Source organism: Monodelphis domestica, chromosome 5 (genome assembly GCF_027887165.1).
Source record: "Monodelphis domestica isolate mMonDom1 chromosome 5, mMonDom1.pri, whole genome shotgun sequence".
Taxonomy (NCBI): Eukaryota; Metazoa; Chordata; class Mammalia; order Didelphimorphia; family Didelphidae; genus Monodelphis; species Monodelphis domestica.
Window position 1 is genome coordinate 252,055,925 of NC_077231.1, and position 12,700 is coordinate 252,068,624.

At 39.0% G+C, this 12,700-nt stretch overlaps 2 protein-coding genes across 9 annotated transcripts in view; one reads left to right on the forward strand and one right to left on the reverse strand.

Moving 5' to 3' along the window:
* Nucleotides 1–4,583, forward strand: part of NRP1 (neuropilin 1) — a 183,511-nt gene extending 178,928 nt beyond the window's left edge. For all 8 annotated transcript variants that reach the window (XM_056800037.1, XM_007504762.3, XM_007504764.3 and 5 more), the window contains one exon: nucleotides 1,564–4,583. In XM_056800037.1, coding sequence (XP_056656015.1) covers nucleotides 1,564–1,853 — 290 coding nt within the window. In that variant the 3' untranslated portion in view covers nucleotides 1,854–4,583. The remainder of the gene's footprint in view (nucleotides 1–1,563) is intronic.
* Nucleotides 4,584–7,610: 3,027 nt separating this feature from the next.
* On the reverse strand, nucleotides 7,611–8,996 carry LOC100023092 (V-type proton ATPase subunit S1-like). The gene has a single exon (XM_056800667.1). The coding sequence runs from the start codon at nucleotides 8,994–8,996 to the stop codon at nucleotides 7,611–7,613; it is 1,386 nt and encodes a 461-aa protein (XP_056656645.1).
* Nucleotides 8,997–12,700: the final 3,704 nt, after the last annotated feature.

Here is a 12,700-nt window from a genome sequence, read left to right on the forward strand (position 1 = left end):
CTTACTAGACATTGTTTCAAAACAATATTTCATCAAGGGAGAGAGTATTAATATGTCCCTTGGTTTGTATTCCCCTTGCCCTGGTTAGGGACCCACTGCATATATTTTTAGTTTTCTTTGATTAGAATTGTTGTTGTTCTGAACGCCATTAAGTAAACACCAAACTTGTCCAGCATTAACACTTTTTAGTCTCCTTTCTAGTACAAGGTAATTAGTCACCAGGCTCTCCTGTTAATAATTCCTTATGCACCAAACTGAAGCACAGATTTCCCCAGTGACTGATTTACAGAGCTCTGCTGCTTTCTGTAGTGAAACCACCAGGATTGTGAAGCCATGGAGTATGAAATAACTTCTAGCCAGCATGGTATCTTGGCTATACTATATGCCTCTCTAAAACACATGCCAGCTTTCCTGAGCCCTGCCCAATTTCTCCATGTTTTTAGCTCTCAGAATGAGAATATCTTGAAGGCTTCATTCTACCTTGAACAAAAACACAGTAGGCTTGGAAAAATATTGTTGAGTGGAGTGAAAATTGTACACTTGGATAGGACAAGCACATGTGTAATACTCACGGGGAGATTGGAGCCTCTGTCACATAAAAGGAGGGCACTGAACCTTTCCTCATGTCTAATTTTGGAGTTAGTCAGATGAACAAGTGATGCATTAATCTTTACACTAAGTGTTTTGACTTAGTGGGTTGAGTAAGCATTTCAAAAAGCATGATGACCAAAGGTTTGACTGGTATTTATTGCATGGAGTTATTGGGCAGCTAGGTAGCATGATGAATAGAGCTCTGAGTTTGGAGTCAAGAGAACTTGAGTTCAAATCCAGCTTCAGACACTTACTAGCTAGGTGACTCTGGCAACTATATAGTGAAGATAATAATAGCTCCTATCTCCGAGGGTTGTTGTAAGAAATGTGAAGTGCTTCTTAGCACAATGCCTAACAGTTGGTAAAAACTATATAAATGTTAGCTATCGTCATTATTATTAGCTATCCAATTTAGACAGAGGCATTCCAAACCCTAGGAAATCTGAATTAGAATAAAATATAGCCCTTGTTAGTCAATAATGCCACACAACCCAAAGCCAACCTCCCTCTGACCTCACCCAAGCATAAGATACCAAGGGAGACTAATGCATCATTGTTGGTGGAGTTGTGAATTGATCCAATCATTCTGGAGGGCAATTTGGAACTATTCCCAAAGGGCTTTAAAAGAAAGCTTGCCCTTTGATCCAGCTATAGCACTCCTGGGTTTTTACCCCAAAGAGATAAGGAAAAAGATTTGTATAAAAACATCTATAACTGCATTCTTTGTGGTGGCAAAAAAATGAAAAATGAGGGGGCGTCCATCAACTGGGGAATGGCTGAACAAATTGTTGTATATGTTGGTGATGGAATATTATTATGGGAATAGGCCTTAGCTTTTATAAATTTACTAAGGACACTAGTGACAGAAAGGGCAGGGCTTGCATTTTTCTCATTTTTTTTTACCATTTACTGTTATTGGTATTCTGACAGCTCACAGAGATATTATTTCTACCCTTTCCCCCACCTCCTTAGGAAGCACGCTAGGATATGAAGGAATGGGAGAAGGTGATGAGAACATCTCTAGAAAGCCAGGCAATGTGTTGAAGACCTTGGACCCCATCCTCATTACCATCATAGCCATGAGTGCTCTTGGTGTCCTTCTGGGAGCCATATGTGGTGTTGTCCTGTACTGTGCCTGTTGGCACAATGGGATGTCTGAAAGAAATTTATCTGCCCTGGAGAATTACAACTTTGAACTTGTGGATGGTGTAAAGTTGAAAAAAGACAAACTGAACACACAAAACACTTACTCGGAGGCATGAAGGCAAAGATGAAAAGACATCAAGGAAATGAAATGGAAGGACATAATTTAAGCGTGCTGGGGAACTGTTAATCCTGTTCATCTTCCTTTACTATACAGGCTGAAACAGGCGTTGATGACGCTAAGCCAAGCTTTTCTCAGGAGGTTTGATGAGTATAACCAACAGACAAACCTGAACAATCATCTGTATTAATAATCCGAACCATGGACAGTCAACGTTTTCTGTTGGTTTGATTTAAATAATCAGATGCTGGTGTTGAGACCAAGTAGGATTGACTTTTAATGATTCCTTTTGTCCTTCCCCATACCCCTCTCTTTCTCCTTTTCCTTTGATGGATTTTATTCTAAACTGTGCAAAATCCAAGATGCTGTCACCAAGTGTATTCAGTGGGGTCCCTTTGCTGCCTGTAGCTCAGTGCCCAGAAAAGATTGGATTAACAGCGATTTAGTGGACTCTCACGCCTGACTTGTGTATAATTGCTCGTGTTGTGTATAGGCAAAGAAGGGTTAGGCTGTTTTCTTGAGTACCGTCGCCACAGTACCGGTATAGTGTGTCAGCTCTGTTTACGAAGCAATACAGTCCAATCTCCCTTGATGTTTTCAGTGTTGTATCGACTTCGTGCTTGTGAACTCCATACACAATAACGTGCCATCATCAGCCACAACTGGCCACCAACCCGAGTGTACCGCCGGAAACCGAAACAAACAGTCCTTGGCACTAGCTAATTTATGTCCTCTCAAGTGCCTTTTCGTTTGTACTGGTTCTCATTGTGTTCACTTGACCAACCCGCTATCTTTTCCTCTGATAAAAAGAAGCCCTTATCTCTAATCAAACCCTGGTGGTGTCCTGACTAAGAAGAAAGTATATTTTAGTGTGAGATGTCAACCCCCACCTTCAAATCCTACCCCCACCCCCAGGAAGGCAAGGGCTCAGAAGATTGGGCAACTTGGCTTTGATTGTTCTACTTTTTCTGTAATTCAGTTTCATGTCTCTTGACCCTTTTGTAGAAAGCTGCAATATCCTCTTTTATTGTCCTTTCATATGGAATGTATTTTCAGATGTAAACTCTTTCTTCTCTCTCTCTCTCTCTCTCTCTCTCTCTCTCTCTCTCTCTCTCTCTCTCTCTCTCTCTCTCTCTCTCTCTCTCTCTCTCCTCTCTCTCCCCCCTATCTCTGTCTTTTCTCTCTTATTAAAAGATAGGCATTTGCCATTGTCAAGGAAAGAAACCTGCAGCTTTAATTTGCTGACAATGGCAGAGGATTTTACTAGACTTTGTTTAAAAATAAATAAATAAGGGGATATTCCTAATTTTACCCCCTCCCCCAAAGTCTAACTTTGGGCTTCTTGTTAACTCTGTAAAGTGACAGTATCCTTTTTCCTTCAACTTTATGCTCATTTGGCCTTTTTTATCTCAAAATCAGAATCAAAATTAATTGAAGTATTTGGGTTCAGTTGGGAAAAAAGAAATTGGGGGCCTATGGGGTGTGCTTTTTTCCAGAACTGAGTTACAAATGAGACCTCCAAGAAAGGCTGGACAAAATCTCAATGAGAAATATTCCACTGGAACCTTCTTATTTGGGTCTCAGGTTGCCTAAGTAAGTAAGGTTGTCAGATTCCTTTAAACCCTGATGACACCATTTGGTTGCAAGATGAGAGGAAAATAAAAGAGCTAGTGATTAATTCAAGAGTAGAACTCCAGATCTGGAGGTCAGGAAAGGAAAATGTTTTGAGATGAAGAAAGTAGGAAACGTCAAAACCCCTATCAAAAAATTCACTCAGAAGCTGGGGGAAGTGGTGGCTCCTGTGAATGAATGCCCCTGGGCTTCTTTCCAAGTCGCTGAACAAAATAGAAGCCTTCTGTGGGGCAGGACTTAGGGCTCCTAACGCCATAGCAAGTGAGTCATCCTGGTATCAAGGCAGCCTGTGAATTATCCCAAAGAAGTTTTGATTGTTTTCAGTGTACTTGTGTCATGTTGTATATAATGAGTTGTAAGTCTTTCCCCTTCTCCTGCACAAGGACTGGTCTCTCAGATACACTCCTGGGAGTCACATTTGCATCCTAGTGTGGAGCACCCATTCATCTTGTTTTAATTGGATTGGAAATGCTGTTTGTTTCTTGTAAAGTATGGAGGGCCAAAAAAGAAGAAGTTTTGTCCCTGATGGCATCCAGTCCAGAACCAGGACTAAAGCACTAAAGACTTCATTTATTAGAAGGTAACAGACTTCAAGTTACCTTCAACCAAGGAAAAATGATACTGCGACTTTAAATTAAAAAGTATCTTGCACTGATAAATATATTTAAAAATTATATGTTTATAAAGTTATTAATTTGTAAAGGCAGTGTTACAGAATGTTCAGTTTATATTGTTTTAGATTGTTTCATAATTTTTAAAAGTGTAAAATAACATATTTTTTTCTTTATTGAAAAACTATAAAAAAATCTTCTGTAGTAAAATGATTTCATTTTACTGGTATATTATTGCTTCATGTTTTGTACCATCATGAAATTTTGTGCAGATTTTTTTTACAGAAATTTTTATTTTCTATGACAATAGGACACTTGTAAATTGTTATTTCAAAATGAACAGTGAAGCCTTAACTTTAAATGACGTTTGTATTCTCAGACACTGAGTAGCAGAAAATCCACCTAGAACTGAACTGTAACTGAAATCCCAAACTATGACTACTACATTCCAAAGAAACAGTTGGATTAAACATTTTCATAAAATAGTCCAAACTTGATGCTTCTTATTATCCTTGGCTCTTATCATTAGAGAAGACGGTCTTTTTCTTCAAGAATCAGATTCCCTTTATGAGAATAGAATTTTAAGAAGTTAATTGTTAGAAGAGAATATACTCCTCAGAATAAAAGGTTGAGAAGATGATCCTTTCTGAATAAACCTCGGTCAGAATAGATATCAGGTTGCCCTAATGAAAGCTTAAATTTGGGTGAAGAGAGAAAATCAAGTTGTATGGGTATGGGGTGCCATTTTTTTAATCTCTTATGTTATATCAAGGGGCTCTATGTTCCATTAGCTAATACTGCCCTCTATAAGAGCCATAAGAACATGGCAGTGCATTTTAATGATGTGGTAGTTGGCCGGAGGGGAGAGACAGCAATAGAAAGAGAGATGTGTATAGCATTTATGGTATCATGGATATAAAAAAGTAAAGGACTGCGGAAGCCATCTAGTCCAACTCCTCCATTTTAGAGGTGAGGAAACTGATGACTTTTCTGAAATGCACACAGGTAGTAGTTAAAAGGGATGGGATTTGAACCTAGGGCCTCTGACTCCACAGTACTGTGTCATATTGCTTATTTGTATACCTACATACACAGAAACAAACATGTAAGTTCATTCTCCTTTTAGGGATAAACACCATACCATGTTGCATATGATAGATTCATTACCAACCAACCCACTCAGTAGCCTTTGAGGAATTTCCAATTCCATCTGGAAAAATGAAAAAGCAGAATTGTAGGATCAACATAATTCTCAGGGTTACTCTCTAGATAGAATAATCTGTAGTCCTCCTGTCCATTATAATCTAGAAGGTACCAAAACCCCTCCTTTCTTTTTCTTTCCTTAGTTATTTTAGAAATACCTAATTATAGGTATATTTAGGTACATTGAAGAGAATGTTTCTACAGCACCCCATTCTTTCTAAGGATGTCTTTCCCAAAGAGAAAAATTACTTCCCTGTGTGAGTTTATTTCCATTCATTCTTTTCTTTCCTGTCCTGCACCAAAGACAAAGAAACACTTTCGTTTTAAGATTGTAAGCAAAAGACAGTTTTACTGGGATGGAATAATAATCTTAGATTAATGACATCAACCTAAAATGGAATTCCTCCTGAACAAGAGTCTAAGTAAGGAGGCCTAGACCTAAGAAGGCTGGCTGAGAATAAAGCTATTGTCAACAACAGCTTAAAATCTAGCCCTATGCTGCTACATAAATTATTCTTTTGAGCTTAATATCTACTCATCTACTCATCATTTTCATTTAAGAGATAAGGGAACTGAGACTTAGGTTAAGTAATTTGGTTAACTCACAGTAGTTTAGTGGCAGAGTCAGAAATCAAACCAGGATCATTATCCTAGGGATGGAAGGGATCTCAGAGACCACCTAGTCAACCTCCTCAATTTATAGATGAGGAAACTGAGGTTCAGAGACTGAAAGTAACTTTTCCACAGTCATACATGTAAGAATCTGAGGTAGAATTTGAATCCAAGTCCTGACTTCCAAGTAAGCATTCTTTCCCCTGTATAAGCTATCCCACTACTAACCATCAGCTTGTAATATATAAGTTAGAATAAACACAAATACTTGTTTTAAAAAAACAAAAATACCTGCGTGAATATTACATATAAAGTTCTAGTTTAATGAATTCAAAGACTTAAAAAAAAATACTGGGGGCAGCTGGGTGGCTCAGTGGATTGAGACTCAGACCTAGAGAAGAGAGGTCCTAGATTCAAATTTGACCTCAGACATTTCATAGCTGTGTGACCCTGGGCAAGTCACTTAACCCCTATTGCCTAGCCCTTACCACTCTTCTGATTAATTGATACTAAGATGTAAGGTTAGGGTTTAAAAGAAAAAGTACCTATAGAATTCCTCCTGTTTGATTTCCTTGAAAGACCACAAACCTGACAACTCTCACCTTGTCCTTTTCAGTATTTGAGGTTAGCAAAATCGAGTATTTCCCACTGTGTTTGATGAGCTAAGTCTCTGTGCATGTCCTAAATTCAGGAATTAAATAAATCACAAGGATTTAAGCACTTAAAACACAAAGATTATTCATGATTCCATTGCCTCCAATCCCTGGTAACTTGATTAGTTGCCAATTGGGTTGAATTGCCCTGTTTGAATGTGCAATTTCAATTATGAATTTGTCCTGAATTTTCTGCTCCCCTGAAGTTTCAGCTTCCCAGTGATAATGACACCAATTTCTTTTTTTTTTTTATGGATACCTGGTTAAAATTTTATTTCAATTTCTTATCGCATCCAACTTTAGCATCCCCCCCCCAAAAAAAACCAACCCAAAAGGCCAAACAACAAGCAAATAACAAGACAAATAACTAAGTTTCAAGTCCACTCCCTCCCTTCTTACCTTTATCTTGAGCTCCCTTCCCAACTTTAGGATTACATTTTGACTATAATCCCCAGGATACATCTCCCACAATGAAGCGGCTAATCCTAAAGGCAGGGATTTGAGGAGAATAAATAAGGATAGGCAGCCAACAGTGGGGAAAGAATGGGATTCCACTTCAAAATAAGGAATATATGTACAATTAAGTGTCTATGGATATATATTTAGATGTGTGTGTGTGTGTGTGTGTGTGTGTGTGTGTCTGTATAAGTGAATGTTTAGTTCTTGTTGACCAGGGGGAGAATAGGGAGGTGCTGCCTTCTCCTGTACCATAGAGATGATTCTCTCCACAGGAATGAGTTTCCTCAGGGTATCAGAGGCAAAGCTAAATTCTAGCCTCCTGGTTTTCAGGAGACAGGGATGGGAGACTGGTATTTGTCAGAGACAGACAATGTTTTTTATTATCATGGACAGGGCAGAGAAAGGAAACTAGGGCTCTGGGACAGTTGATGGAGGTGGGAAAGCGAGGAAATCGGTATGTACTGAGGAAACACAAATGAATAATAACCTGGCAGCTATTCCAAAGGGAGGAGGTAAAGTCAACAAGTGCCGGCACCTCCAGTCCATTCAGGTCCCCCCACGTGACCAAAGGGGTCACTCTTTCTCTTAATCATAGTAACGTCTTCCTTTAGGGTTTTCAAAAGTGTCCATGGTCTTGAGGTCGAGCAGCATATGCAGTCCATATATGAAGGCTAAAAGCAAGAAGAAACAGGAGAATAGCCCCATCCAGATGAAGCCTGAGAAGAATCCGGCACAGTCACAGGCATAGGCGAACTCGTTAGCCTTCACATGGAAGGCTTGAATCCGGAAGCCCTTGAAAGTTATATTCCAGAGATGGGGCCCAGGTGGAGGGGTTAAGAAACCATCCGGCTCCGCAGTGGAAAAAGCGTGGCAGTGGAAGGAGAAGGGGCTGGGTCCCGTGAGCCCTGTGCCCTGGAAGACCACAGCTGAGTTAGTGGTGTGGAGCTCTACTTGGTCAATGTTGAACCACGTTCTAGCCGAAATGGGGTAGAAACGATTGCTCAATTTAAATTTGATTGTCAGGAAAGGACCAAAGATATTGTCATATGTCAGCACAAGCTGGGCAAAGGTGCTGTTCCAGCTGGAGCCGGTCAGGTTGATTGGATTATTAAAGGTGGCATTATTCAGATCGAGTGACTGATATTCATTATTCACCAGGATATGATCGGCCCAGAAGAGGATTCGAGGCTGTGTATCATTGTAGCACAATGGATGTATAGATTTTCTCACTGGCTTTGGATTCAGAGTCCGATGCTGCAGCAACAAGTCCCGAACCACCCGGGAAGGCTGAATAGCAGTCATTATGGCTGTATAGGGTGCACCTTCTGCCTTGAACTTGCTCACCACCTGCCCAATGATCTCATCATTGCCTGTTAACAGCATTTTTCGAGCCACCAAGCCTGAATTGTTGGCATGGGGCAGTGTCAGGTGCAGTGAAACAGAGGCGTTGTCTTTGAGCTTCAATTCCTCCAGGCTGGCCCGCTCCACTATGACGGGTCTTGGTCCCCATTTCTTCAGGAAGGAGGGCAAGGTAATATTGATTGCACGCCACTCCACTAAAGGCAGGATCAAGGAAGAGGGGGCCGATTTCAGCGCGTTCTCCAGGTTAGGGAAAGCGCTATCTTGCTTGTTGCCAAACGCACCGCCAAATACAGTGAAATCCTCTACGCTTAGTTCTTCCTGCAGTAACAGCAACACTATTGGGGGTCCTTTATCCAGGGCGAGCTGTAGGTAAGAGGAAAGCTGGAGATCCGTAGTGACGTGACCTTCGTGGGCATTTGCTGGAGGGACCCACACAGCAGGAGAGCTGGACCAGATCAACATCGGTACCGGCCTCTTCACATCAGAGGCAGCGGCGGAGGCGGTGACCAGTGCCAACAGCAGCAACAGCGGCGGGAGGGAGGGCAAAGACATAGCGGTCTTCGCACTGGCCATTCGCTGGGGTGCGGCAGCCCGTGCCACTACCGCCATGATCCAACAGCACCTTCGAAGGCCAGCGCCGCTCAGGTGACTCCTGACACCAGTTTCCGTTGGAAGTAAGAGGCTGAATCACATAAAGAACCAGTTCCCTTTGGTCCAAATAACTGACTTTAGAGCAGCAGCCTAGATCGGAGAGACAGGAAGTGCAGGCAAAATAGAACCCGAGGGTAAGAAGGCTTACAATGAATTACTGGCCTCCAACAACCATAGATAGAATAAAATCCCTAGGAATATAATAAATAAATCCAGAAACAACATGAAAATTATAATATGTTTTTATACAAATAAGGTCAGATTTAAATCATTGGAATTCTTCGTGAATGGTCAGAGCCAACATAATAAAAATTGCAATCCTTCCCAGTCTATTCAATGCCATTCCAATTAAATGACCAGAAAAGGTGTTTACTGAATTAGAAAAAAAAAAATAATAGGGGGCAGCTAGATGGTTCCTGGATTGGGAACCAGCCCCTGGGACAGGAGATCTTGGGTTCTGATCTGGTCTCAGATACTTCCTAGCTGTGCGACCCCTGAGCAAGTCACTTCACTCCCATTGTCCAGCCCTTACCATTCTTCTGCCTTGGAAACAATACACAGCATTGATTCTAAGATGGGAGGTAAGGGCTTAAAAAATAACAAAATTCATTTGGAAAAACAAAAGGTCAAGAATATCAAAGGAACTAATCCAAAAAGGTAAAGGAAGTCTAGCATTACTATATTTTCAACTACAGTAATTATCAAAACTATCTCATTCAGGGTAAGAAACAGAAAAGTAGATCAGTAGAACACAAAAAACATACAACAAAGAGTTGTAAAATATTATAGTAACCTTGTATTTTAATAAAATAGCCAATTTTAGGGATTAGAATTCACTATCTGGTAAAAAATTGTTGGGAAAATTGGATAGGAACCTAGCAAAAACTATAGACCAATATCTTACTCTATTTACCAAGATAAGATCAAAATGTATGCATGTCCTAGGCAAAAAAGGAGATATCTTAAGCAAATTAAAAAATAGGGAACATATTATCAGATTTATGGATAGGAGAAAATTTTATAAATATCCAAGAGATAGGATATTGTGAGATGTAAAATGAATAATTTTGAATATATTAAAATTTAAAAGTTTCTACAAATAAAACTGAAGTAGCCAAGATTAGAAAGAAAGCATCAAGTTGCGGAAAACATTTACAGTTTCTCCAATACATATTTCATATATAAAATATATAGAAAACTTTATTAGATTTATAAGAATATAAGCCATTCCTCAATTGATATATAGTCAAATGGTATCAATAGTCAGTTTTGGGATGAAGAAATCAAAGCTATATATAACTAACTATATGGAAAAAATGCTCAAAATCATTATTGATCAGAGAAATGCAAATCAAAACTCTGAAGTATACATACCTATCAGATTGGCTAAAATAATATAAGGGCCAAATGACAAATGTGGGATGAGATAGGGGGGAAATGCCCTATTGGTGGAACTGTGAATTGGTTCAACCATCTTGGAGAACAATCTGAAATTATGTCCAAAGATTTATAAAACTTCTTACCCATCCTTAGGTTTATTTCCCAAGTTTAAAAGGACAAAAGGAAAAGAACCTAAATGTTCTAAAATATTTTTATCAGCTCCTTTTGTGGTGATAAAGACCTGGAAATTAAAGAAATGCCTATCAATTCAGGAATGGCTAAATAAGTTGTAGAATATGATTGTGATGGAATACTATTATGCTATAAGAAATGACAATCAGGTTGATTTATAAATATGTATATACTTTTCAAAATTTTTTCCCAATTACATGTAATAATAATTTTCAAAATACATTTTCCAAAATTATAAGACCCAAATTGTCTCCCTACTTCTCTTCCCTCACTCCTCCCAGAGATGGTAAGCAATTTGATGTGGGTTATATATGTATTATCATAACATACTTCCATATTGGTCATTATTGTAAGAGAATACTCACATAAAACCAAAACCTCAGAACAAAAGTACAAATAAACTAAATAGAAAAATCATAAGCTATGATCTTTCCTACTCCAACAGTTATTTCTCTGGAAATGGATAGCATCCTTTGTTATAAGTCCTTGAGAATTGTCCTAAATCATAGTACTGATGAGAGGAGGTAAGTCTTTCACAATTGATCATTGTACACTATTGCTGCTATTGTGTAGTGTTCTCCTGATGCTGCTTTATATCATTCTGCATCTGTTCATGTAGGTCTTTCCAACTTTTTCTGAAATCACCCAAACAGTTTCATTTTAAAAGAACATGAAGGGACCTACAAGAAAGTATGAAGAATGAAACAAGGAGAAGTACCAAGAGAATATTAAATACAGTGATAGAAATATTGTTTGAAGAATGACTTGGATACATCCACCTCCAGAGAAAGAATTGATGGGTATAAATAAGCAAGACAGTTTTATATATACATATATGTGTATCTTTTTGTAGAACCATGCCTTCTCTAATGAAGAGTGGGATAGGGGGAAGGAATTACTTGAGAATTTTAATTTAAACTTAAAGAAAAGAATCACAGGCATCCATCACCTAAAATGGCCCTAAATATCATCATATCATAAAAAATACCATTAAAGCATTCTAGCCAAATGTCATGATAGTTCAACAAAGTATCCCTATCTCTTTGCTCCATCCCTTCTGTCTACAAACACAACTGTGTATCCTCTTTCCTTAAAATACTCTCATTTAATGAAAAAGATAGAAATATGGTAATACATGTATAACTCAGATCAAATTGCCTTCTATCAGTGAGATGGGAAAGCAAAGGGAGGGAGGGAGACATATTCGATTATATAATTTGGGAAAATTTGTGTGGAAATTTGTTATTACCTGTAATTGGTTAAAAACCCTCATTTGATCCTGCTTTCCCTGTTTGTGATCATTTTTGTATCTCTCCTCTTCTGAGCTAATTTGTTTGTTGTTCAATTGTTTCAGTCTTGTCTGACATGACCAAACTTGATGTTTTCTTGAAAAAGATACTGGAGTGGTTGCCATTTCTTTCTCCACCTCATTTTTTTTTCTAAATCCTTACCTTTCTTCTTAGAATCAATACTATACTTTGATTCCAAGACAGAAAAGTTATAGGCCAAGCAATGGGAGTTAAGTGACTTGCCCCAGGATACATAATTAGGAAGTGTCTGAGGTCAAATTTGAACCCAGGACCTCTGGTCTCTGGGCCTAGCTTTCAACCCACTGACCTACTTAGTCCACCCCCACCCACCTCATTTTAAAGATGAAGAACCTGAGGCACAAGGGAGAGTTAAATGAGTTGCTCAGGATCATACAGGTAGTGTCTGAGGCCAAATTTGAACTCATATCTTCTTGACTCCAGGCCCAGCAACGTATCCACTGCACCACCTAGCTGCCTAATGAGCAAAATTCCATTTTTTTTCTTAAGTATTTATACTTAATGCCTCCAAGTACTCTCCTCCCACTCCCTTTTGGAATGAATCTAGCTTTCTAATCTCATAATTTAACTGAGACTGCTCTCTCCAAATTTACCATTGATCTCTTAATTGCCAAATTTAATGGTTCTTTCACAATCCTAATTCTCCTTGACTTTTCTACAGCCCTAGAAACTACTTATCAACTCCTCCTAGACACTCTCTCTTCTCTGGACTTTCATGACACTAGTCTGTCTCTTGGTTCTCTTCCTATCTATCTGACAGCT